This window comes from Zootoca vivipara, chromosome 16 (genome assembly GCF_963506605.1).
Source record: "Zootoca vivipara chromosome 16, rZooViv1.1, whole genome shotgun sequence".
In the NCBI taxonomy this organism is placed as follows: Eukaryota; Metazoa; Chordata; class Lepidosauria; order Squamata; family Lacertidae; genus Zootoca; species Zootoca vivipara.
This window is the reverse complement of record NC_083291.1, coordinates 37,371,997-37,396,719: the sequence shown is the minus strand read 5'-3', so window position 1 is coordinate 37,396,719 and position 24,723 is coordinate 37,371,997. Positions and strand designations below refer to the sequence as shown.

The window sequence follows — 24,723 nt, the reverse complement described above, 5'->3', positions numbered from 1 at the left end:
ACAATCCATGGAGGGGAAAGAGATGTGATGCAACAGCTCCTCATTTCCCTAGAAAGAAAAAGAACCTGTACCCTTTTGCCACCCACCCACACCCACCCACCCACCCACAAAAAAAACCCAGAGCCCATAACCAAGGCTATGACCACTTTGCATGACACCAAAATAAAAAGCCAAAAGTCTACACCAAAGCAATCCATGTTTTCTTCCAAGGAAGTGGGCATACAGTAATACCTCGGGTTATGAACGCGATCCGTTCCGGATCACAGTTCGTAACCCGAATAGTTCGTAACCCGAACGCGATGCGCAGCGCCATTTTGCGCATGCACGGGCGGTGAAAAAACTTCTGGGGTTGCGCAGTTCATAACCCGAACTGTTTGCAAACCGAGGTGTTCGTAACCCGAGGTACGACTGTATTTGCATATATTTCACCATTCTGAAATGTTTGCTCATTTTACATTAGAGTGGAAGCAATAAACTAAGAGGAAATAAAACTAAGCAGAGCATTGGAGCCCCACTCTCTGACCCCCCAAGGTGTGACTCAGCCCCCCCCCAGATATAAAATTTCAGCAGGTGTCACCCACCCAACTCCAAAGCATCTTTGCGACCATATTTTTGTTTATGCAGAATTGCAGCACATGAAGCACAGAAGTGCAAGGAGTGGTGGGGAAGTGACTTTATATATTTATATTGTTGTGAGTTTTTTGGGGGCACCCCCCTAAAACCTGGAAATTAATAAATGGTAGGATTTTGATCATTTGGAGTATTGAAGGGAAGATTGCAGTCTAGCGGAAAAATTTGGGCTAAGCTTTTTCCAAGCTAGGGCCTCACCTGGGATAGAAGCGCTAACATGACAGAAATGTGTTGATGGCCCATTTAAGAGGGATTTGGGGCCTGGGCAGACAGAAAGTTGCCAGGGTAACTGGGTGTGAGGTGAAAGGTAAAGAATGTCTTTAGCAAAACGTGCTGGGAAGAAGAAGGAGAGAACAAAGAGAGAGATCCATATTGGGCAGGCTGGCTGAAGGCTGCCTGGGAGAGATGAAGCTTGAGTGTTAGTTCAACAAAAAAAAAAAGGCAATCACTTCCATTATAATTGGCAGTCAAGGTGGTTTAATAAATTCTCAACAACATTCAAAGGAACTAGGTCCATTGTCTTCTAGAGTGAAAACACCCGCTCCCTAAGCTTTTTTATTATTATGCTTCTTAAAAACAGTGATCTCTTAGGCTGGAGACCCCAGAGTGAGCATAAGCTAACTAGATGCAAGCACCAGCCTCTGGTCCGCTCTCCCCATTTTAAATGAGGAGAAACTGAGGCACAGAAAAAGGAAGGCACTTAAAAGGAGTCTGTGGAGTTCTCTTCCACTCCATTCTCCACCCCACATTTCCTAGAACTGGAGATAGAATCCAGGGGTCCCATTTCCTCCCCCCTCAGCCCACTGTGTAAACTGCTTGAGCCCCTAAACTGATTTGAAGCTTCCCCTCTCCATCCTCCCTCAATAATCCCAATAATTATTTTGTCAAGTTGCCAGAAGCTACCTTTGTTTTCCACAATTAAGTCAGAAATAGGAGAGAGTGTTGGCAGAAATAAGAGTGGAAATATCTTTCTCAAGAATTGGTGAAACCACACAGAGACGTCCAGAAGAGAGGGATGAAATTGTCAAATTTATAGGCTGGGGTAGTTTTCTACCAGGACATCCAGCAGGAAGCTAAAGGCGATGGGTCCAGGATTGGGGCCTAGTCATGATGTGGAAGCAAGAGAACGGCGTGTCTTCAGATCCCATCTGTAGGAACTGTAAAGGAGCAGACAAATGCCAAAATCATCATGTTTTCAATGTAACAAGTAATGATAAAGAACAAGGAACAACAAAATTGGCAGAAAATAACATAAGATAAAATAGCTTTATCACCAATACAGAGAGAGAAGAAGAGACTTGGCAGTCCACTCTGGAGGGCAAAAGAGGCACTGATTTGCATGGTTGCTACATGAAGAAAGTGATTCTTCACACTCAGTATCTCCAGTATCTTTAACACAAATGACCATTCAGTTTGGTCAAGCGCTTTGAGTATATCTAGTTATACTTAAGGAGGTGGGGGGGGTCTTCTGGGTATGACTTTAGTATTTCTCCAAAAAAAACCGTGTTTCTCCAAAAATAAGACACCGTCTTATATTTATTTTTCCTCAAAAACAAAACAAAACAAAACAAAACAAAACACTATGGCTTATTTTCAGGGGATGTCTTATTTTTTTTTATTAAGTATGGTACAGTTTAACCCAGGCACCCCCAAACTCCAGCCCTCCAGATGTTTTAGACTACAATCCCCATCATCCCTGACCACTGGTCCTCTTAGCTAGGGATCATGGGAGTTGTAGGCCAAAACATCTGGAGGGCCGCAGTTTGGAGATGCCTGGTTTAACCTAAAAGGTTAAACTTCCAATCACTATGGCTTATTTTCAGGGTATGGCTTATATTCCTTGAATGCGTAAAAAAATCCTGCTATGGCTTATTTTACGGCTACGTCTTATTTTTGGAGAAACAGGGTAAGCCAGTGTTAGAAACTCAGATATATAAGCTAGGGGGCCAAATGTCTCCCTAAACAAAGGTTACAATTGCCAAAATGGAATGCCTAGTTGTAGTTTTGGGGCAAGACAGCTTTAAAATCTTATTTTTTCAAATGATGGGACTGACTGGGATTGGTTCACAGTTAAACATCGGAGTAGCTCAGAGGATAACCTTGAGCTCACTTAAGAGCTTTGAGAACTTAAAGAAGAAAAGTCACTTGATTCAGGGAGAGTCCACATTGATATTGGCCTATTCCGACCTCTTTTTCTTAACTGTGACTGCCCCTGCTCAGGTTGCACAGAAAAAGCATATTGGTTCCAGAAATTCATTCTGATTGTACAAATGAAATATAATGGATAGAATTTGACAGGATGGGGTATTAGTGTGTGAAAACAGTCAAGATCCAAGGATCCCTAGGCATGCATCTCCAGTTACAGTGGTACCTCGGTTTATGAACACAATTGGTTCCGGAAGTCTGTTCATAAACGGAAGCGTTCATAAACTGAAGCAAACTTTCCCATTGAAAGTAATGGAAAATGGATTAATCTGTTCCATTCGGTCTGCGGAGTACTTAAACTGAAGCATTCATAAACTGAAGCGAACTTTCCCATTGAAAGTAATGGAAAGTGGATTAATCCGTTCCAGACGGGTCTGTGGAATACTCAACCTGAAGCGTACTTAACCCGAAGCATGGGTGTAATTGGTTCTGGAAGTCTGTTCATGAACTGAAGCGTTCATAAACTGAAGCGAACTTTCCCATTGAAAGTAATGGAAAGTGAATTAATCTGTTCCAGATGGGTCCGCGGCGTTCGTAAACTGAAAATTCGTAAACCAAGGTGTTCATAAATCGAGGTTCCACTGTAGTGGAGAATGTCACGACACCATCCTGGAGTCTAGGCTTCTTCACTTGGTCGAAAGTGGTCAAAAGCCAGGTGCAAAATGTGCTAATTTCAAAGGCTGTATATAGCAGTTAAACAGCTGGTAGACTGGGCGAGACAACAACAACAAACAAACAAACAACCATCACAAGCACCGTCAAGTGAGTGGTGCATTAATCGACCTACAAATGCCTGCACCTTGCAGTGCAGAAGAGGGGCATAGCCCCTATGACTTTAAAGGTAAAGGTAAAGGGGCCCCTGACCATTAGGTCCAGTCGTGACCGACTCTGGGGTTGCACGCTCATCTCGCATTATTGGCCGAGGGAGCCGGCGTACAGCTTCCAGGTCATGTGGCCAGCATGACAAAGCCGCTTCTGGCGAACCAGAACAGCACACGGAAACGCCGTTTACCTTCCCGCTATAGCGGTTCCTATTTATCTACTTGCATTTTTGACGTGCTTTCGAACTGCTAGGTTGGCAGGAGCTGGGACCGAGCAACGGGAGCTCACCCCGTCACGGGGATTCGAACCGCCGACCTTCTGATCAGCAAACCCTAGGCTCAGTGGTTTAACCCACAGCGCCACCTATGACTTTAATACCATACAAAACGTAGCTCCTGCCCCCCAAGTGGAACCGTGAACCTTCAACAAGGAAGATTAGACAAGTGGTGTAAGCAGCAAAAACATTAGTCAGTGTGACTTGCAAAATCACAATATCAACTTGCAAAACTTCCCTTTTTCCTGGACTGTTGAATAGGACCTGGCAGTTGCTGCTTCACAATGTTCCCTCTTCTCTTCCTTGCCTGACTTGTCCATCCTGCTTCTCCATCATCTGGTTTCCCTGCATATTCTAATCCCAAATCCATCACAACTACAACTACAATTTGAAGGTCTGCAAGCATGGGCATCACCTCACACAGTAAAAATGGAGAGAAATTTGCTCTGTTGTCAAACTGCTATTTTAAAGGGGAAGCTCCATGTGTGGGGAGGCCCAACGGGGCCCATACCTGCCATGGGTAGGCCATGGAATATTGAGGGTGAATTGAAAAATCACCCCCCACCCCTTGGCCTCTTCTACATGGTGCCCCTGCTCGGGAAACATATCAAAACACAGTGCTTATAGTACTCACAACCTACCATGCTCACAATGGGAATGAATTGGATGCAGAGTAAGTAAACAGGAAAGAGCACCCAGCTTCTGAGTAGTTAGAACTTGAATGGCAACTCAGCCAGGGGTTTGAGTGAGGAAGGCTGGGGCTTGCAAATAAAACAAAACAGTTGGGCTTGTTCAGCATGTAAACCATAGCTACCGGTACCAAGTCTCCCGTTTTCCCCGGGAAATCCCTGTTTTTCCAGCTGTTCCTAGCTGAAAAAATGGATTTCCCCCCCCCGGTTTATTCTGGCGTGGCGGCCATTTTGGAACTGGGCGGAGCATGCTCAGAAGCGACTTTTGATGCTGCTCTGCCCAGTTCCAAAATGGCTGCAGTGTGACTTCTGGCGCGGTGGCCATTTTGGAACTGGGCAAAGCAGCATCAAAAGTCACTTCTGAGCATGCTCCACCCAGTTCCAAAATGGCGGCAGCACTACTTCCGGTATGCTATTTCCGCCCGGTCCCTTATTTCTCTGACAGCAACTTGGCAGGTATGATGTAAACTCTTCAACCGTGTGTGCATGTGCGTGCTAGCTAGCAAGTTCTCTTATGTCTGTCCGATTACTGATGCGCCAAGCAAAAGCCATCTAAGAGCCGCTCAGAGCCACAGGATCACACTCTTCCTTGCACAGAGTAGACCTACCAGTGGGAGCTGCTGCATGTGACTTCCTGAGGGTTGGTAAGATGGTGTAGGCATCGTAGCCAAAAAGGATTCCTGTCAGCATTCCAATCACCTGTGGAAGGAAGTGCAAGTTTAGTACAGTATAGGCCTCTATCTGCTTTTAAGAGTACGTTTCTGCAGTTGTACTCCAGGTAGGAAGTGGGCTTTTCTATATTATTACTAGCTGGCCTGGCCACGCATTGCTGTGGCTCAGTCTGTTAAATGGACCTTCAGAGTCCCCCTTCAGAGTTCCTGCATGTGACGTCATCTTCCTTCCACATGACAGCACCCATAACCCCAACAGCTCTATCTGCCCCCCCTTGCAAACCCCTGTGGCCTGGCCGGTTCCCTCGCATTGGTGTTGTTTTCTGTTAAAGGCCCTTATTCAGTTGGTTGGAATGTTCTGTTATGATGTGATGTCACTGCTAGTATGCAGCCAATGGCAGCAGATGAGGTGTGTGTTCCTTTGATGTCCACTGGAGGGCGCTGTGTTCCCCCCAAAATCAGGTTTTTAGCTGTGATAGGTGTCCCATCTATGTAATATTAGTTATGCAAACACACCCACATTGGTCTGGAACGTTGTGTCAAAATTGCAACACAATCGGGCAAGTGGTTTCGGAGAAAAGTGGATGCCAGCAAACATGGACAGTTTACATTTGCTACTTCGAAAGTAAAATAGCTACCTGCGCAGAGAGGCATGGCAATTTTGATTCGGTTGCACTGATTGTGCATTTATTTGGGGCATGAGCTGGACAAAGTTAAGCTCTCTGAAGTCCCACTGAGTTCGAGTGGGAGTGATTTAAAGCTCATGTTCACACACACACAAAAAAATCAGCATTGCTTGAAAGTACCCAACAGTATATGTTTGGCAAAATGGTGACTGCAAAAGTGAAAAAGCCATAAGCTACGATAACTTCCTTGTGTTTGGGAGATGAAGAAAAGACCCAAGTACTCAACAGGAGGAAACCCAATGCATCACAATAATAATTTATAATAATAATTTATTATTTATACCCCGCCCATCTGGATGGGTTTCCCCAGCCACTCTGGGTGGCTTCCAACAGAAATATTAAAATACACTAATTTCTTAAAGATTAAAAGCTTCCCTAAACAGGGCTGCCTTCAGATGTCCTCTAAAAGTCTGGTAGTTGGTTTTCTTTTTGACACCTGGTGGGAGGGCGTTCCACAGGGTGGGTGCCACTACCGAGAAGGCCCTCTGCCTGGTTCCCTGTAACTTGGCTTCTCACAGCGAGGGAACCGCCAGAAGGCCCTCGGCACTGGACCTCAGTGTCCGGGCAGAACGATGGGGGTGGAGACGCTCCTTCAGGTATACTGGACCGAGGCCGTTTAGGGCTTTAAAGGTCAGCACCAACACTTTGAATTGTGCTCGGAAACGTACACAAAGCTGTAGTGCACACTGGACCTTTGAAGACCCTACAAAGTGCAGTTTATTCTTCTGAGTTATAACTCCCAGGAACCCTTAAACTACAGTGCCCAAAATTATTTGTGGGACAGAATGTGCTTTGAATATGCTTTGAAAGCATAATGTGTATGCAGTACAATGGGCCCCCGTTGTGTTTATACAGGATTCACAGCGCAGAGGCACAGCCAATCAATCATGCACTGTTTCAGAAAGGCACCAAATTTATACCACTGAAGGACCATACGTAGTGATCACTTTTGGGTACAGAGGCATGCGATCTTGCACAGTCGATTGGGCACAGTATTTGGGGATTACGCATGCATATTGACAAGACACCTGCAGCAGCGGTCCATGCTAGCTAATTTGCCACATACTGAAGGAGGCAACTGTTTCATGGAGACTAAGCCAGACGGCTTGCTGCTAGGGCTGTGACACAGAATATGATATGAACCTGGACTGGTAGCTGGGCCTCCTGAAGGAACATAACAATAGCCTGCTGGATCAGGCCGATAGCCCATGTAGTCAAGCATCCTGTTGTCACACTGGCCAACTAGATGTCGGTGGGAAACCAGTGAGCAGAACAGGAGCACAAGAACCGTGCCGTGTTTTCCAGCAACTGGTATTCAGAAGCATGAATTTGTCTAATCCTCTTTTAAAGCCATCCAAGTTGGTGGCCGTCGCTGCCTCCTGGGGGAGTGACTTCCATAGTTTGAATGTGCGCTTTCTTTTATCTGTCCTAAACCTTCCAAAGTTCAGCTTCGTTGGATGTCCACGAAGTGCTATGAGAAAGGATGAACAACTTTGACCTCTCCACTTACTGCTTGCATGCCATATAGCTGTGCCTGCAGAAAGCCCTTTTATTGTGTCTGGAGGTCCCTTCTCAAGGGGGCCTGCTACAAGGGGTGTGGAGGAGATCCTTACAGGAGTTCTCCAACTACCGTGTTTCCCACATTATAAGACACCGTCTTATGTTTATTTCACTCAAGAAAATAAGCCTATGGCTTATTTTCGGGGGGTGTCTTTTTTATTGTTACTATAAGTACGGTACCTCCTTACTGGGTCCTGCTGGCTCAGGGCTCGGGACGCGCAGCAAGCCGCCTCCTGCTGCTGCCAGATCCCGGAGGCGGCCTACTGGGTCTGGTTGGCCTGCATGGCCTGAAGCTGAGCGGCGGCAGGAGGTCCGCGGGTCCTTCCCTGCCACCAGGGCGCCGGCGGAAGCGCTGCTGGTCCCTTCCGTGCCGCCGGAACGTCGTGGGCTGCATGGCCCGAAGCTGAGTGGCGGCGGGAGGTCCGCGGGTCCTTCCGCGCCGCCGGGATGACGGATGGCAGTGGGAGCACTGCTGGCCCCTTCAGCCGGATGAAGGAAGCGGCCTGCCGGGTCGGTGCCCAGCAGCGCTGCGCGGAGCACCAGATCGAGTCAGTGCCCAGCAGCCCCGAGCTGGATTGAGGAGGCGGTGCTCCGTGCAGCGCTGCTGGGCGCTGACTCTGCAGGCCGCTTACTCGATCTGCTGCTCCGCGCGGCGCTGCTGGGCACCGACCCGGCAGGCCGCTTCCTTGATCCGGCGGAAGGGGCCAGCAGTGCTCTCGCCGCCCGTCACCCCGGTGGCGCGAAAGGACCTGCGGACCTCCCACCACTGCTCAGCTTTGGGCCATGCAGCCCACGACACTCCATCGGCACGGAAGGAGCCAGCAGCGCTCTCGCCGGCGTCCGTCGCCCCTGCGGCGCGGAAGGACCTGCGGGCCTCCCGCCGCCGCTCAGCTTTGGGCCATGCAGCCCACGACACTCCGTCGGCACGGAAGGAGCCAGCAGCGCTCTCGCCGGCGTCCGTCGCCCCTGCGGCGCGGAAGGACCTGCGGGCCTCCCGCCGCCGCTCAGCTTTGGGCCATGCAGCCCACGACACTCCGTCGGCGCAGAAGGAGCCAGCAGCGCTCTCGCCGGCGTCCGTCGCCCCGGCGGCGCGGAAGGACCCGCGGGCCTCCCGCCGCCGCTCAGCCTCAGGACATGGAAACTGGCAGGGATGGGGGATGGGGGAGCGCTTTCCCTCCTCCGCATCCCTCCGTGTAACTCTACCTTGCCAGGCGAGCGCTTGCGCTCTAAAGGAACGCAACAAGGTATGGCTTATTTTCAGGGGGTGTCTTAGATTTCACAACTGCTTAAAAATCCTGCCCTGGCTTACTTCATGACTACGTATTAAAAAGGGGGAAACACGGTAGCAAAGCCCAAATGTGCCAGTGTCTCCCTGTTTGCAGCAACATTTTCTGCTGCTGGCCAAATCAGCACTCCAGCCAGGGCCGGCTCTACGGCCAGGCTGGGTGACGCAGTGCGCCATGGCGCTGGTCCGCCAGGGGGGGGCACCACGCAGCCGTGCCTGCCTGCCCGCCCGCCGCCCACCCCGCCATGCAGCAAGCCCGCCCACCCGCCGCACAGCAGCGCCCTCGGTGACCGCGCTGCGCGCTGAGCCCAGCCGCCTGCCGCACTAGAAAACGGGGCGACGGGTGGCGGAGGGATCCGTCGCACCATGGCGCCAGGGCGCCAAAGGTGCTTAAGACAGCCCTGACTCCAGCTTCCTTTCCCTGCCCTCCATGAATTTTTGTTAGCTTTTATCTACCGCAGCTGCGATGCCAGCTCCATCTCTGTGTCCTATGAGAACGATAAGGGATGTGATGAGGAAAGCAACAGCCCCAACGAGAGCCCTTATGAAATCCTAAAAGGAGGCAACAGAAAGGGAGGAAAAAAGTTAATACTGGAACCAGGGTTGTCAAAGAAGATGCCTCCCCATCACGTAAAACAATAGAAATACTTAACTAATTGACCAATCAAATCGGTTCTGCCCCCGCCCCCAACAAAGTCCTGCCCCCCTCAACAAAAATCCTGGCTAAGTCCATGGTTGACCACACAGAAAACCTCCCTACCCCACCCCAGGGGTCAGCAAACTTTTTCAACAGGGGGCCGGTCCACTGTCCCTCAGACTATATGGGGGGGGAGGTGAACAAATTCCTATGCCCCACAAATAACCCAGAGATGCATTTTAAATAAAAGCACACATTCTACTCATGTAAAAACATGCTGATTCCCGGACCATCTGTGGGCCGGATTGAGAAGGCGATTGGGCTGGCTCCATGCTTTGCCTACCCATGCTTTCAGCAGTTTCAAGTGAATGAACAGCAGGTCAGTGCACTGTGCTCGGGTCACGGTCACTCCCTGTCCTCAGCCAGTCAGCGAGGGGTGGGGGGACAAACTGCAGAATGATTTCATATTGGTGTGCAAAGTGTTGTTCTTGAGTTTGGGGGGACATCCCGTGAGTGCTGATTGACAAGGAACCTGAAGACAACCTATGGTTTGTTTCCTCCCCAGCACACTGGAGGAAGGAGTAGGGCAGGGGCAAAGCTTATGCCAGGCATAGGCAAACTTGGCCCTCCAGATGTTTTGGGACTACAGCTCCCATCATCCCTAGCTGACAGGACCAGTGGTCAGGGATGATGGGAACTGTAGTCCCCAAAGATCTGGAGGGCCGAGTTTGCCTATGCCTGGCCTATACTTTTAAGCAACAGACACATGCAAGCTGCTCGTCCCCATTGAACCACAACCCAATCTGCCCCTCTCTTGCCCACAATCCAGACGATTTGGGCATGCTGACTGGGGGATGATGGAAGTTGTAGTCCCAGGTGGGGAAGGCTCTTGTAAAGTGACGTGGGCCCCACATTCCCAGGCCCTTTGGGCATGCCATGCGAATGCCCTGCCCGATCCCAGTGCCAGGGGCAGAAGAGAAGCCTTACCGTCCATCCCCAGTGGATGAAAGTGATCTGGTGGTGCAAGTTGCACATGAAGAAGATGAAAATGACAATGCCGTAAATGAGCATGAAGACGGCCAAACCCGAGTAGCCTGGTGTCACGGAGGCTCCATAACAGATCAGGATCAGGATGCAGGCAATCTGGCAGAGAAAGGAGAAAAAGAGCCATCAAAGGGCAGAACTCGTGAAAAGGGGAGGTGAATGACAGTCAGGTGGGTGGGGTACAAATAATAGACTTAATAAATAAAAGGTAAAGGTAAAGGGCCCCCTGACCATCAGGTCCAGTCGTGTCCGACTCTGGGGTTGCGGCGCTCATCTCGCTCTATAGGCCGAGGGAGCCGGCGTTTGTCCGCAGACAGCTTCCAGGTCATGTGGCCAGCATGACAAAGCCCCTTCTGGCAAACCAGAGCAGTGCACGGAAACGCCGTTTACCTTCCTGCCGGAGCGGTCCCTATTTATCTACTTGCACTTTGACATGCTTTCGAACTGCTAGGTTGGCAGGAGCTGGGACCAAGCAATGGGAGCTCACCCCGTTGCAGGGATTCGAACCGCCGACCTTCTGATCAGCAAGCCCTAGACTCTGTGGTTTAACCCACAGCGCCACCTGGGTCCCTAATAGACTTAATAGTAATCATAAATGAAGCATTTTTCAAAGAGCTCATGTTGTAGGCTGGGGTTCAGAAGTGAAACCCTGGGACTGAAAATTACCTGTTCCAGCAAGAGGTTTAGGAACTCCAAATGATCTCATGGCCTGCTATGTAGAGCACACTATTATTATTATTATTATTATTATTATTATTATTATTATTATTATTATTATTATTTTGTATACTGCCCTTTATCTGACGACCGTAGGGTGGTTCACAACATAAAAATACAAAATGAGAACACAAAATACATAATAAAAAAAGAACAAAGCCAAACCAGTCATGCTCCCTCCCACAATCACATTTAAAAGGACATAGAATGTCAATCAGCCAAAGGCCTGATTAAAGAGAAACATTTTTGCCTGGTGCCTAAAAACTTGCAACAGCCCTTGTTAGCTAGGCAGGCAGGCATTTCCCTTTGCTGTACCCCTATTGCTATAACTGCTCAGCTAGCAGCCACAACGGCCATGCTCTCCCTCCACTGATGGAGCCTGTGTGTGGAATTCAACATCGTGCTCAGGAGATTGTTCTGTCAGCGTGAGCATTTATACTTGCGCAGTGGAACAATCTCCCCACTCCTACCCCAGCATAGATCAATATATCATCATGTTTAGTTGGTGATATATCACAATGTTGAAAACCGGATATCACCCAGCCCTAGTTAGTTGTTGTAAACAGGTAACATAATGACATATCATTTTATGAGGGGAGAGAAACTTTCTTCCTCATCATCAGGCAATGCCGTTTCCACCTGCCTTGCCCCATTTTCCAGCCCTGGAAGCCTTTCCCAGACCAGCAGCTGGGAAGAGAGGGTTTTTGTTTTTTTAAAAAATAGTTTTATAAGTTGTGCACCCTTGTTTCTCAATTTGATCTTTTTACATGGCTTTGTATGTTTCATGGTATTTTATGCACTGCGATTTGCTATTGTTTTTATTGATTATAGACTGGTACCGGTAATTCCTTCTTGTGGTTGATAAGTGTAAACTCTTTAATTATTATTTGCTGATGTTTAATTTTCGGGTTTGCTATTAGATTCTGATGGATTGTTGAATGTTGCTTTGTTTGATATGATTTATTTTAAAGTTCTTGTGTCTTTTTATATTGGATCAGATTGTTACTATTTATGTTTGATGTTTTTGTATGTGTTGGAAGTTGCCCAGAGTGGCTGGGGCAACCAGCCAGATGGGTGGGGTATTAATAATAATAATAATAATAATAATAATAATAATAATAATATATTGGTATACTGTTGCAGTAGACAATTTAGTGTGGTGTAGTGGTTAGAGTGTCTGACTTTGACCTGGGAGACCAGGGTTCAAATCCCCACTTAGCCATGAAGCTCACAGGGTCACCTTGGGCCAGTCACTGCCTCTCAGCCTTGGTTGTTGTGGGGATTAAATGATGAGCAGAACCACATTTGCTACCTTGAGTCCCTTGGAGGAAAAGGTAGTGTTTTAATGTTTTGGGACCCAGGTGGCGCTGTGGGCTAAACCACTGAGCCTAGGGCTTGCTGATCAGAAGGTCGGCGGTTCGAATCCCTGTGACGGGGTGAGCTCCCGTTGCTTGGTCCCAGCTCCTGCCAACCTGGCAGTTCGAAAGCACGTCAAAATGCAAGTAGATAAATAGGAACCGCTATAGCGGGAAGGTAAACGGCGTTTCCATGTGCTGCTCTGGTTCGCCAGAAGCGGCTTTGTCATGCTGGCCACATGACCTGGAAGCTATACGCCGGCTCCCTCGGCCAATAATGCGAGATGAGCGCACAACCCCAGAGTCGGTCACAACTGGACCTAATGGTCAGGGGTCCCTTTACCTTTACCTTTATTACCAGGATTGTTGCAGGATTACCTGAGACTCAGGATAAACCGATAGCAATTCTGGTGTGAAAACAAAGAAATGAAAATGGCTCAGCAGCCTTCTTGGGAGTGCACTACTGGGAAAGCCTGGGCAACAGGGCTGCTCCACCCATGAGACAAGGTGAGGAAGCCACCTCAGGCAGCAGGATCGACAGGGACAGCAGATCCAGCCACCAAGGAATGCCCCACCCACTGCTGCTATTGCAGTGGCAGCAAGGCTGCAGCATGGGGGGGGGGAGGATTACAAACTCTTACATTCATTCTCTCTTTCATACCTGAAATTCCCCTATTGTCCTTTTCTTAAGATTAAAGTCCTCTACCCCTGCCCTCCCACCCTCTCCTACTTCCAGCCATTCCTATATATTGATTCATTCCATTCTTGATTGATGCAGGCTTATTTCCAATTCCTCTTTTTTCTTTAATTTCCCCGCCCTTCATAAATCTGCCACAAGATTCGCTTTTTCTACCTTATTTTTTAAAATATATCTCAAAGGAATCCCACTCTTTCCCTGCTTTCTCCTTCCCTATTCCTTTTGAGATCCCATATTTTATGGCCAAATTTTTATATCCCATTAATTTCACTAGCCAATCTTCTATCTTCGGAATTTTTTCGCTTTTCCAATTTTGCGCAAATTAGGATTTTTATGATTTAATTTATGATCATGTTTATGTTCTTTATGATTTAATTTATGATTGCGATTATGTTCATAATGATTATTATTCTTATTCTTGGTATATGTATGATTCTGTTTTGTTTTTCTGTTTTTGTTCTTTCTGAAGTTTTGTTATTGTTTGTTATGATTTTGACTTTTTCATTTACTTTTTGGTGTGATTGTGCGTGTATTTTTAATTTGCAAATCAATAAAGATTATTTTAATAATAATAAAAAATTAAAATTAAAATTAAAATTAAAATTAAAATTAAAATTAAAATTAAAATTAAAATAATAATAATAATAATAATAATAATAATAATAATAATAATAATAATAGGCTGCAGCATGCTTCTGCAAGGCTGGATCTGCCCCCTCCTTGGCCGCCCCCCCATGCCACCTCTATAGTGCCTCTTGGCAAATCTGAGGTGCTGCTGTTCTCCTTCCATCCTTGTTCCCGATGTAGATCTTCACTCACCCCTTCTTCCCTGTGGAGGGCGCCATTTTACGGTTCGCCTCAGGTGCCAAAATGTCTTGGGCTTGCCCTGCTGAGCAGGGTGGTCTGATATCCTCGGACCTTTTCTTTGCAAATACTCCAGCACATATTAGGGTACATCTCTGCCTGCCCCAGTATGCTAGCATGGCACAACCTAGATGCTTTTTAGCAAAGAAGCCTTGAGCCATAATCCTAGTATAAACTAGTATAGCCTAACCTCAGGTTTCCCTACATGGGAGATATTTGGTCCAGCAGGTTGCCAAAGTTCTGACTTCCAAAAGCGACCATGCTCCATTGACCAGATGTTCCAGCCTTTCGGAAATAATTTCTCCACCATTTCACATAGATCAGCTTTGGTGGAACTGAACCAATCTTGGAAGGAAGGTGGACGAACCAAGGAAACTGGTGGGAAACTCTGAGCCAGTGAGTTTTGCACGATGGCACCAGGGCCTGTTTTCCTTGCCAAGAATTTGATTCATGAAAGGGGTGAGCGCCTTTAGAGATTGCTGGAGGCAGACTTTCAAAAGCTTGGCTTGGACGCACACTAGATTTCTCACTCTCAGGCACTACCTGGCCTTGCTTCTCTGCACAAAGCCAGCATGTTGGGCACCGGGATAAATTAACAGCTTAGTGGATTTCCAGCCCCAAAACCAGAAATTTGTATTTGCTTGCATTCCAAGTAGCTGGCAGATAAGACACCGTCTTATATTTATTTTTCCTAAAAAACACACACACTATGGCTTATTTTCAGGGGGTGTCTTATTTTTTCCTCCTCCTGCCGCGGCTGGCATTGCTGTTGCGCCTATCACTATGTCTTATTTTCGGGGCATGGCTTATATTCCTTGAATGCTTAAAAATCCTGCTATGGCTTATTTTATGGGTATGTCTTAAAATATGAGAAACAGGGTCTCTCTCTCTCTCTCTCTCTCTCTCTCTCTGTGTGTGTGTGTGTGTGTGTACGTGCACCCACCCACAAACTTATGAAATGCAAGCTACAAAGTGACATTATGCTGCATGTAAGATGAAAAAGGTTTCTAGCTTGGTAACATAATCTAGCAGCCATTTATTTTCATACGTCAATGTACCAATGTATCACCCCAAAGGATATCTGGGTGTGGTGGGGACTGTTGCTACATAGGTACCTTGGGGGGAAGGGGTTTTTTCCATCTGCTTTGTGGCAAATTAACCTGCCAGAGCCTGAAGGACTAGAATTCTATTTACGGGCAGATCTCGGAGAGAAAAATAAGCATGCCTGGGCCTCGAGTCTCTCTCACTTGTGGTCTCTATATATAGATGGGGCGGGGGGCAGAGTCTCCAACTCTCCAGTTCTCAAGCATGGGTATCCCTGCCCGCCACCCGGCCTTGCTACCAAATGTGTTTTTTAGCTAAATATGCCAGGGATTTAACCTGGGTTTCCTAGGCCTTCTCCAAAGATGTCTGAGGGCACAGGGCTTCCCCTCCAAGGAAGGAAGAGCAGTTGCAGGAAGGAAATGTTCCAGCTGTGGCAACTGGTAGACACAATTACAGCTAGACATTCCAGTTGTGGGCCTTGGAAACAAAGGGCCAATCTGTTCGTCAGCACACTGGGGTTGCCAGCGCCAGGCGGAAGCAGTGTGTGTGTGTGTGTGTGTGTGTGAAGGGAATCACTGGGGCAACAGCTAAACAAACTAGGAGCCTCCTGCCAAGTATGTGAAGGTCCAGAGTAAAAAACGTAAAGGAACAGGCCTCCACTTTCACAGACCAGAAATAAAGGGCGGGGAAAGAATTGCCGTGGCAAGAGCCCAAGAGGAATGCCGAACAGTTAAAAGCAGCAGCGTAGCCAGGTCTTCTAATATAGGGGGTGGCAGAATCAAAGGAAAGGCACAAGATAGAGCTGGAGAAGGATAGCAGCCAGACATGCATCCCTTCAGGTACGATGCTGACAGATGAACCAAGAATGCAAGCCGGGACCGTCCCCTAGTTTAAAAACATCCCGAGCCATGAACTCGCCAGCTTGCCTTAGGGCACCAAACCGCTCTCATCCGCAAGATGGGCATAGCAGGGGTGCCCTACCTCATGGGCGTAGGCAGGGGGGCAGGAGGGGGCAATTGCCCCCCCTAGAAGCAGGGCCGCTGGCCACCCTGCCCCGCTGCCCGCCTGGTGCCATCTCCCTTCTCCCTGGCTGGCTGTGGGGCGGGCGGAGGGAAAGCCAGGCAACCGCTTTGCGCGGCTCTGGGGCTTTCCCTCCACCCGCCCCACAGCCAGCCAGGGAGAAGGGACGGCTCCCTTCTCCCTGGCTGGCTGTGGGGCGGGCGGAGGGAAAGCCAGGCAACCGCTTTGCGCGGCTCTGGGGCTTTCCCTCCACCCGCCCCGGCGATCGCAGAGGGGGAGGAGGGGATCGGAGCAGCCCGATTTCGGGCTGATCCTGGCGCCCCCTCGCCCCTGCCGATCGCCGGGGCGGATGGAGGGAAAGCTGGCAAGGGAGAAGGGAGCTTTCCTTGCCCCACTGTGGCCCCTCCCCCCGCTCCTGCCTCTTGGCCCCACCCCTTGCCCCCCCTAATTTTCATCCTGGCTACGCCCCTGCCCTACCTTGCAGGAGCAGTTGGGTTATTATCAAGCTAATGTATGGGAGGTGCTTTGAGCACCAGGGAATCCCTGTATGTGCCAAATCATTGCAATTACAGCAAAAAGGTGGGGTGTGCTGAGTTTTCCCATAACACATGGAAAGGAATTAAGCATGCGTCCTCCACCCCAGGCATAGGATACAGAGCTGTTACATGGGCAAAGTTGAGAGAGAAAAGGAAATGGGTTTTTAAAAGGGCTTGGTACAGACAACTGGAAGTTATATTGCCAACTGGGCAGAAATGGATGTAAGCTCTTGAGCAGATGAGGCCAACCAACCACCGCTTGTTGCATAGATATAAGCAAGGGAAGCTTGTGACAGAGGGGCAATCGCCATTATCTCCTGCGCATTGAGCCGCTTTCAAATACTGATGCTTGGGTTGGTTTTAAAAAAAAACACACCAAAGCAAACGCAAACCCTATCGGAGACTGTGACATTCAAACACTAGTGTGGTTTTTAGTTAGTCCTAACAGAAGTTTTGTGTTATTTGAAAGTGTTCTCCCCACCCACCTTTAGTGGATCAACGCTGCTGCCTGCATTTATTTATCTAAAAAGGTAAAGGGGCCCCTGACCATCAGGTCCAGTCGTGTCCGACTCTGGGGTTGCGTGCTCATCTCGCATTATTGGCCGAGGGAGCCGGCGTATAGCTTCCGGGTCATGTGGCCAGCATGACAAAGCTGCTTCTGGCGAACCAGAGCAGCACATGGAAACTCCGTTTACCTTCCCGCCGGAGCGGTCCCTATTTATCTACTTGCACTTTGATGTGCTTTCGAACTGCTAGGTGGGCAGGAGCTGGGACCAAGCAACGGGAGCTCACCCCATTGCAGGGATTCAAGCCGCTGACCTTCTGATCAGCAAGCCCTAGACACTGTGGTTTAACCCACAGCACCACCTGGGTCCCAGCATTTATGTATCTACTTTGGTTGATTCTGAATTTAGCTACCTGACAGGAGGAGGGGAATCACAGGACTGGGCAATTAGCTTAAATAATAGAAATGTGTCAGTGGGCGGGGGGAGACTACAGGCCCTCCAACTACTAAGCTATACTACCTAATTTGGCTTCTGTGGATTCCATCCCTACTGTGATTTTTAACCCAGCTTTCGTAGGCCAAGAACCAGCCAAATATCTTCATACAGTACTTGCTCTCAGCATTACAAGGAACCCATTAGTTCCAATGAATGCTAACTGAATTAACTGCATGTTTGTACATTTTCCAAAAGGGAGAGTGCGTCTTGTTCTAACAAACTAACCTAATTTAGCCCACATGTCTCAAAACGATCTGATGAGAAATACTGTATAATGTATATTGTTAATAACTTCTGTTAATAACAGAATCTACCTTCCTGTAACGTATAATACAGGTGAAACTCAGAAAATTAGAATATTGTCGAAAAGTGCATTTATTTCAGTAATGCAACTTAAAAGGTGATACCAATATATGAGATAGATGCATGAAATGCAAAGCAAGATATGTCAAGCCTTTATTTGTTGTAATTGTAATTATTTGTCGTTAGGGGGGTCAATTATAAATGGAATGTAATTAATGAAATGTAATAGTGATGTTTATTTTTGTATTATTGTAACTATTGGTTTTATTACTGTGGAGTTTCCAAAAGAAAGCATTTGTAAAATAAAAATAAAAATAAAAAATAATAAGTTGCATTACTGAAATAAATGCACTTTTCAACGATTTCCTAATTTTCCAAGTTTCACCTGTAATAGCTGCTGCTGATCCACATTAGTTTGTGGATATTTGCAGAAAGGGGTTCTCACATTTATTCTACCAGCAATGTATTTTCCTTCACTCTTTCCCCCTCCCTTTTAACATAAGGCCTGAGGGATATTTCTATGGAACTTGAAAGCTAGTTCACTGTTTTGCTGTTTCATTGGTCCTTAGTAAAGCTGGTTGGAATTCCCCCCCCCCACTCCCAAACCATGACTAAAAGATGATGAAGAGATGTGTTTTCTGCAGCTTGCCATTTGCTCCAATTCAGAAGTAAAATGTAGCTGTTCCTGAGGAAAGCAATAGGACAAAAAATAAACCACTGCTTGGTTGCAGAGCTTTAAAGTATAGACTTGTGTCTGGAAAGCACAGAGCAGAAGGCAGTCTGGAGGAACTCCAAGACCAGAGGCAGAAATCACCTAACTGCAACATTGAGCAGGAGCAATTTCAGCTCAGTTTCCAAATGACAGCCTTGCACGCTGTCTCAGAACCATCCTTGAATGTGTGTCACCTATATAGCATGGCAAGGATTACACTCAGATACTGACAGTGTCGACAAAAGACCGGGTAAAAGTAAAGAATGGGTTGAGTGTCCTAAAATAATATTTTCCTTTGCCAGGCTATATCAGGGATGGGGAACCTGATATATAAGGAGGGGTAGCTCAGTTGGAAGAACAGGGCCATGGGTTCAAGCCCCAAGTTGGGCCAAAGATTGGAGGTTGAACTAGATGATCCTCGTGGTCCCTTCCAACTCTACAATTCTACAATGCTATGATTGGCCATAGGACTGTCCAATGGTAGAGTATCTGTTTGGCATGCAAAATCTCCCCTGTTGAATGCCTGGCATCTGGAGTGAAACAGGAGCGGGTTTTAGGTGACATTAGGCTGCTACGTACATTATTCCAACTTCTCAACTAGCCTTCCAAGCAGTGCCGGACTCTGATTCCGATCAGCCCCAGCCAACAGGGGCCACCTTTAGACATGATGGCAGAAGCAGTCCTGCAGCATCTAGAGCACACCAAGTTCCTCATCCCCAAACACTGCACTGGCTTAATACTGGCAAAGCGTGATTCTAATCTGACATAGCAACTGTACATAGACTGAGCAGTAGGGCTTGCTTCACCTCAATCAATATGGAACAAATCCATGTTCTCTTCTGTATTTGGGCCTTAACGGGGCAGTCAGACACAGAGAGTGTTGTTTTGTTCATCCCACAAAGATGGGAGCCACTGTGGCTTCCCATGGATAAAGAGAAATTGACTCAACGAACATGTGGTCTTTGCTTGCTATTTTAAAAACAGGGCAGGGCAGCACCTGCACCCAGAGCCCTTGGGAGTGACAGGGCGTAGCGCACACAGGCAAACATAAATCCTTCCCTTGTTCTCTTCGCCTTCCTTGTGGGCCTTGTTGGGACCTGCTCTTTATTCCTAGCCCCCGCCTTTTTGGAAAAAGGAAAACCCTCCGTCATTCCCATGCAGATACAACACCCAACCCTGCAGCCTTAAAGAACATGCTCTCTTCTAAGATTAAAAAGTAGATTATCAGCCCTGCAGCATTTGAGCAATACGGTAGCAATCTCCTGTTTGGTTTCCATAACACAGAATTAGAGCGGTGCTGCGGTTTTAGATTAAGTTTTGGATTAAGACTGAAAAATCCCAAGTTATAAACCCAATTCAGCCATGAAGCTCAGTGAGAGTTGTTGGCCTAGTCCAGGCATAGGCAACCTTGGCTCTCCAGATGTTTTGGAACTACAACTCCCATGATCCCTGACCACTGGCCCTGTTAGCTAGGGATCATGGGAGTTGTAGTTCCAAAACATCTGGAGAGCCAAGGTTGCCTATGCCTGGCCTAGTCACTCTCCTCAGCCCTACCTCACAGGGTTGTTGTGAGGATAACATGGCAAACAAGGAATCATGTAAAAGGAGGGTAGTCGCAACAAAGATGTCTAAAAAGCTGGCTAAAGCACATCCTTTTTGGACCAACCGTCTGACTTTGCATGAGGCAGTTTTCTACATTCCTAAGACCCTCCAGTTTGTGAAGGTAAAATACTTGTATTAGGACTCGAGACGTCCAGGTTCTGCTTCCAATTCTCAGGGCTGAAAAACTGAATTAGAAAAAAACGGTTTCTGTTAATTATTAATGGAGGTGGCAAAGATTTGTGAAAGAGGGAGGGGGGGAGACCAACAACCTCTCTGCCACAGATGGCGGATCAAGGGCTACACCCATAATGGAGACAGAAGCCATATTGTCCTATCCCTCTTTGAAAAGACTAAGGGAGGATCCTGCTCCACTCCTACAAGTTACTTTCCAGGGGTAGGTAAAGAACAGACAAGTGGGATTTGCACAGAAACATAGCAAGGTGCCTTCGACTGAATCTGACCACCTACACTGGCTGGCAGCAGCTCTCCAGGGCTTCAGGATCTCTCCCTGCTGTGCCCGGAGATGCCAGGGATTGAACCCGGGCCTTCTGCATGCAAATCAGATGCTCCGCCACGGAGGGACAGCCTTTCCCCAACGCAAAACGTTACCCTGTTCGCTGCTCAGGGTTCCTGCCAGCTAGCTACTGGTATTCATTGACATTACTGCCACTGAACGTGGAAGCTCTACTGCTTTGTCTTGCTGTTAATAGATCTATTCTCCCAATGATTTGTCTTGAGGCTTTTTAATAAGCATTTTTTGGGGGATTTAAGAACCCCAAGAGCTACAGAGCAAAGCTGGCTGGTAGTGCCAACCTCTGGTCTGAAAGACCTTGTGCCCCTCCCCACTAATCCCAGGTGTGTGTGTGAGAGAGAGAGACTCCATTACCCCCCCCCCCCTTATGCTCAGAAATACTCTCATCCCTTCCACATATTCCAGCGCTGAACCCTGGTATTGAAATAGGCTGCGTAGCTTCCTTGCTCTGGCTTAAGTTGCCAAAAATAGGTTTACTTGGAAGCAGTTCTTGTGGGCAAGTTATGAGAGAGCAAGAGGGTTGTAATGTCTTTTATTTTTCTTGAGAAACTTGTACCCCTTTAACAACTGCATGAGAAGCAAGAATTCAGCGAGAAGAACCCCTCTGAAAGCAGGAGGCCATGTGATGGTGTGGGGCAAGTTCAGCTCTATTTTCAGGAAAATAAAAGCTGGCACCCCTACGTGTACTAAGTCCCAGGACAACTAGTGAGGATAAATATACTGTACAGCTTATTCAGAAGGGTGGGGAGAACCTATCCTTTCCCATATATGTCATAGGGAGGTGGAGCGGGACCACATGGTCCTACAAGCTTGCAACTGTTTAGCAACTACCGTGTTTCCCCTATTTTAAGGCGTAGTCATTTTATAAGACGTAGCAGGATTTTTACACTTTTGCGGAATTAAGCCATACCCCGAAAATAAGCCATACCCCGAGCCACCTGGAACTGGTTGCTGCTGTTGCTGCTGCTGAAGCGCCGTGCAGCTCTCTATCCGTCCTCGCCCTCAACTGCTAATTTCTCACACGGGCGGGGGGGGGGGAGAAGCAGGAGGAGGCACAAGCACCGCGCGCTCGGCCCTCTTTCGGCGTCGCCAGGCGAGCCGCGCTGGGAGCCTCCCCACTCGGTGACGGGAAACCCCTCGGTGACGGGAAACCCCTCGGTGACGGGAGCCCTGCTGGCCCCTTCCGCGCTGCCGGAATGTTGTGGGGCCGCATGGCCCGAAGCAGAGCAGCAGCGGGTGACAAGCGGCGGCAGGAGCCGCGCCGCCGAAACGTTCTGGGGCCGCATGGCCCAAGGCAGAGCGGCGGCGGGTGACAGGCGGCGGCAGGAGCCGCGCCGCCGAAACGTTCTGGGGCCGCATGGCCCAAGGCAGAGCAGCGGCCGGAGGTGACTGACGGCGGCGGGAGCCCTGCTGGCCCCTTCCGCGCCGCCAGAACATTGTGGGCTGCATGGTCCACGGCAGAGCGGCGGCCGGCAGAGCGGCGGCATGGTCCACGGCAGAGCGGCGGCCGGGTCCGCTGGCCCTTCCGCGCCGCTGGGGCGACTGACGGCAGCGGGAGCCGCGCTGCCGGAACGTTGTGGGCTGCATGGCCCAAGGCAGAGGGGCGGCGGGGCGACTGACGGTGGCGGGAGCCCTGCTGGCCCCTTCCGCCTTCCGTGAGCAACAAAAAGAAAGCGAGCCAGCCAGCCAAGAGCTTGCGTTCGCTCCTCCAGACCACTCCGCCGAGAGCCTCCGGCCTCTCGAGCGGCGATGCTCGGGCGCCCAAATGGGAAGAAAGACCCCCCTCACCAGATTCTGAGCGCTCCCTGCTCCCCGACGGATCGGGCAAAACCTGGCGCGCAGCGCAAGCGCGGGACGGAAGGCGCGATCCAGCCATTTAAAGCTGTGGCCGCTGCTGCTTTTTAGCCCCCTCCAGCTGTTTGCCAGTTTTCTGCGTCTTTTTTGTGGTGTGTGAGGAGCGCTGCCATAAGGCTGCGCTCCGGCCACCTTTTTAACCTCCCCCCCCCAGTTGTTTGGTAGCTTTTGTGGCGCATGAGGAGTGCTGCCATTGGGACGCGCTCCGAACTTTTTTCTACCCCACCCCCCCAGCGGTCTGGCCGGCTTCTCCTGCCTTCGCAGAGTGCTGCCAGCCCAGCAGCAGCAACGCCGGTCGCGGCAGGAGGAGGCAGGAACCATACTAAGACACCCCCCGAAAATAAGCCATAGGCTTATTTTCTTGAGTAAAAAAATTATAAGACGGTGTCTTAAAATGTGGGAAACACGGTACTGCTATAAATTCAAACCGCAAAGAGACACTCCCAATGACCGTGCCAGACACACACACTCTTGTGCCCAGCAACGGGGAACGGTGAGTCACCCGCTCTCGCGGCGATGCGCGCACCCGGCGCTCCGGGGAGGCGACCAGCAAGGCACACGCTCAGCCGCACCCAAAAACCAAGGCCCTGCGCGGGCAGGGAGAGGCAAGCAGCCAGTAAAGGCACCCCAAGGCCGTCGAACAACCGCCAGCCGCGGGGATAGGACCGCAAGCACCTTTTCCTCCTCTGCCTCGCTGCTTTTCCAAACCTGCAGGCATCAAGGGGAGGGGGGGGGGAGGACCCGGGAAGTCCGGCTTGTTTAAGTCTGGCTCCCTATGCTCGCCATGCCCACGGCCCAGGGGAGGCAGCAGCCGATGGGTCTCTGCCCCGCGGAGCTTAACGATGCCGAACTCGCGCAAAGCAAAGCGCCGGGGCGAGATCGAGCTGCAGCAGGGAAGAGGAAGGGAAAGCGCATCAAGTGGCAGCGAGCAGGAAGAGAAAAGCGGGGCTCAGCGAATGCAAACCGACGCACTTAAGGCGTCCATGGCTCACTCTCCGTTGGAAGAAACTTAAGGGATAACTGTCCTTCGCTCATCCATCCCCTTTGGGCTTGCGGGGGCCCCCGCTCGGTCTCCAAACACCGTCCCTCCCTCTCTCCCCCTGGACAGCAGCCGTCCCGTGATCCTCCTCCTCCACCCGCGGCCCTACGACGCGCGGGAGACACGTCCGCTGTCCCTCCTCCTTAACTCTTCCTCAGCCGAGGCAGCGCTGCGCTGTCTGCCCCGTCAGGGCGTTTCCCCGCCCGGCACAATCTCTAGCGGGGCCGGTGAAGCCACCCCGGATGTCTGGGTTCCATCCCCAGCGCGGGGAAGCGGGCTGGCACGAGCATCGAGGGTACTGGGGAAGCTTTGGGTGGCGAAGGGCTCGAGGGAAGCAACTCCGCCCGGTGCCACACATGCCAACAACTTTCGGCGGGCGCCACTAACGGACGTGACCGCCTGTTCTTTCCCAGCCACTTATAAAGCGGAGGTGGGGGGCAGAGCTGGGAGGGACGGGCTGGGTGCCAGGCTCCGTCCGACCCACACAGTCATGTTGCTGCAGCACCCCAGCTGCAACTTATCCCTCCGAACCACTTTGGAAAACCTGAACTTCGCCGATTGGTTGGGTTATCGAAACGCGAGAAAGAAGTTTTCTGGGCAAAGCGCAGCGTCCGCCGCTCCGAGAAGTTAGTGAACCACCCAGTCTCCTGTCCTGGGCGCCTCCCGCCTTTGCAGATCGCGTCCTCCCTCCCGCCCGTGCGCGCCCGCTCTTACTATTTCGGCCAGGAGGATCATTCCCTTGTGAGTGCGCATGAAGCCGGTACATTGCCCCATGCACCCTTCGGAGTTGCTGGACGACTCCATGGCAGCGCGGCGCCCCTCGTCGGAAAGGGGAGACGTCGCTTTCTTCGCTTCCTGCCGCGGCTCTTCTCCTTCTCGTCGCAAGCGCGGGCTCCGCAAGGCAAGGGAGGGCGGGGAAGGCGGCCCGCGGGGTGTGGCGGCGG

General features: G+C 49.7%; 1 protein-coding gene across 1 annotated transcript; it reads right to left on the bottom strand.

The window, feature by feature from the left end:
- Positions 1-1,084: 1,084 nt before the first annotated feature.
- On the bottom strand, positions 1,085-24,723 carry PLP2 (proteolipid protein 2). The gene is made up of 5 exons (XM_060269016.1): positions 24,494-24,723; positions 10,447-10,602; positions 9,279-9,374; positions 5,229-5,319; positions 1,085-1,787 (listed from the first exon to the last, which is right to left on the bottom strand). The coding sequence occupies exons 1-5, from the start codon at positions 24,581-24,583 to the stop codon at positions 1,768-1,770; spliced, it is 453 nt and encodes a 150-aa protein (XP_060124999.1). The 5' UTR covers positions 24,584-24,723; the 3' UTR covers positions 1,085-1,767.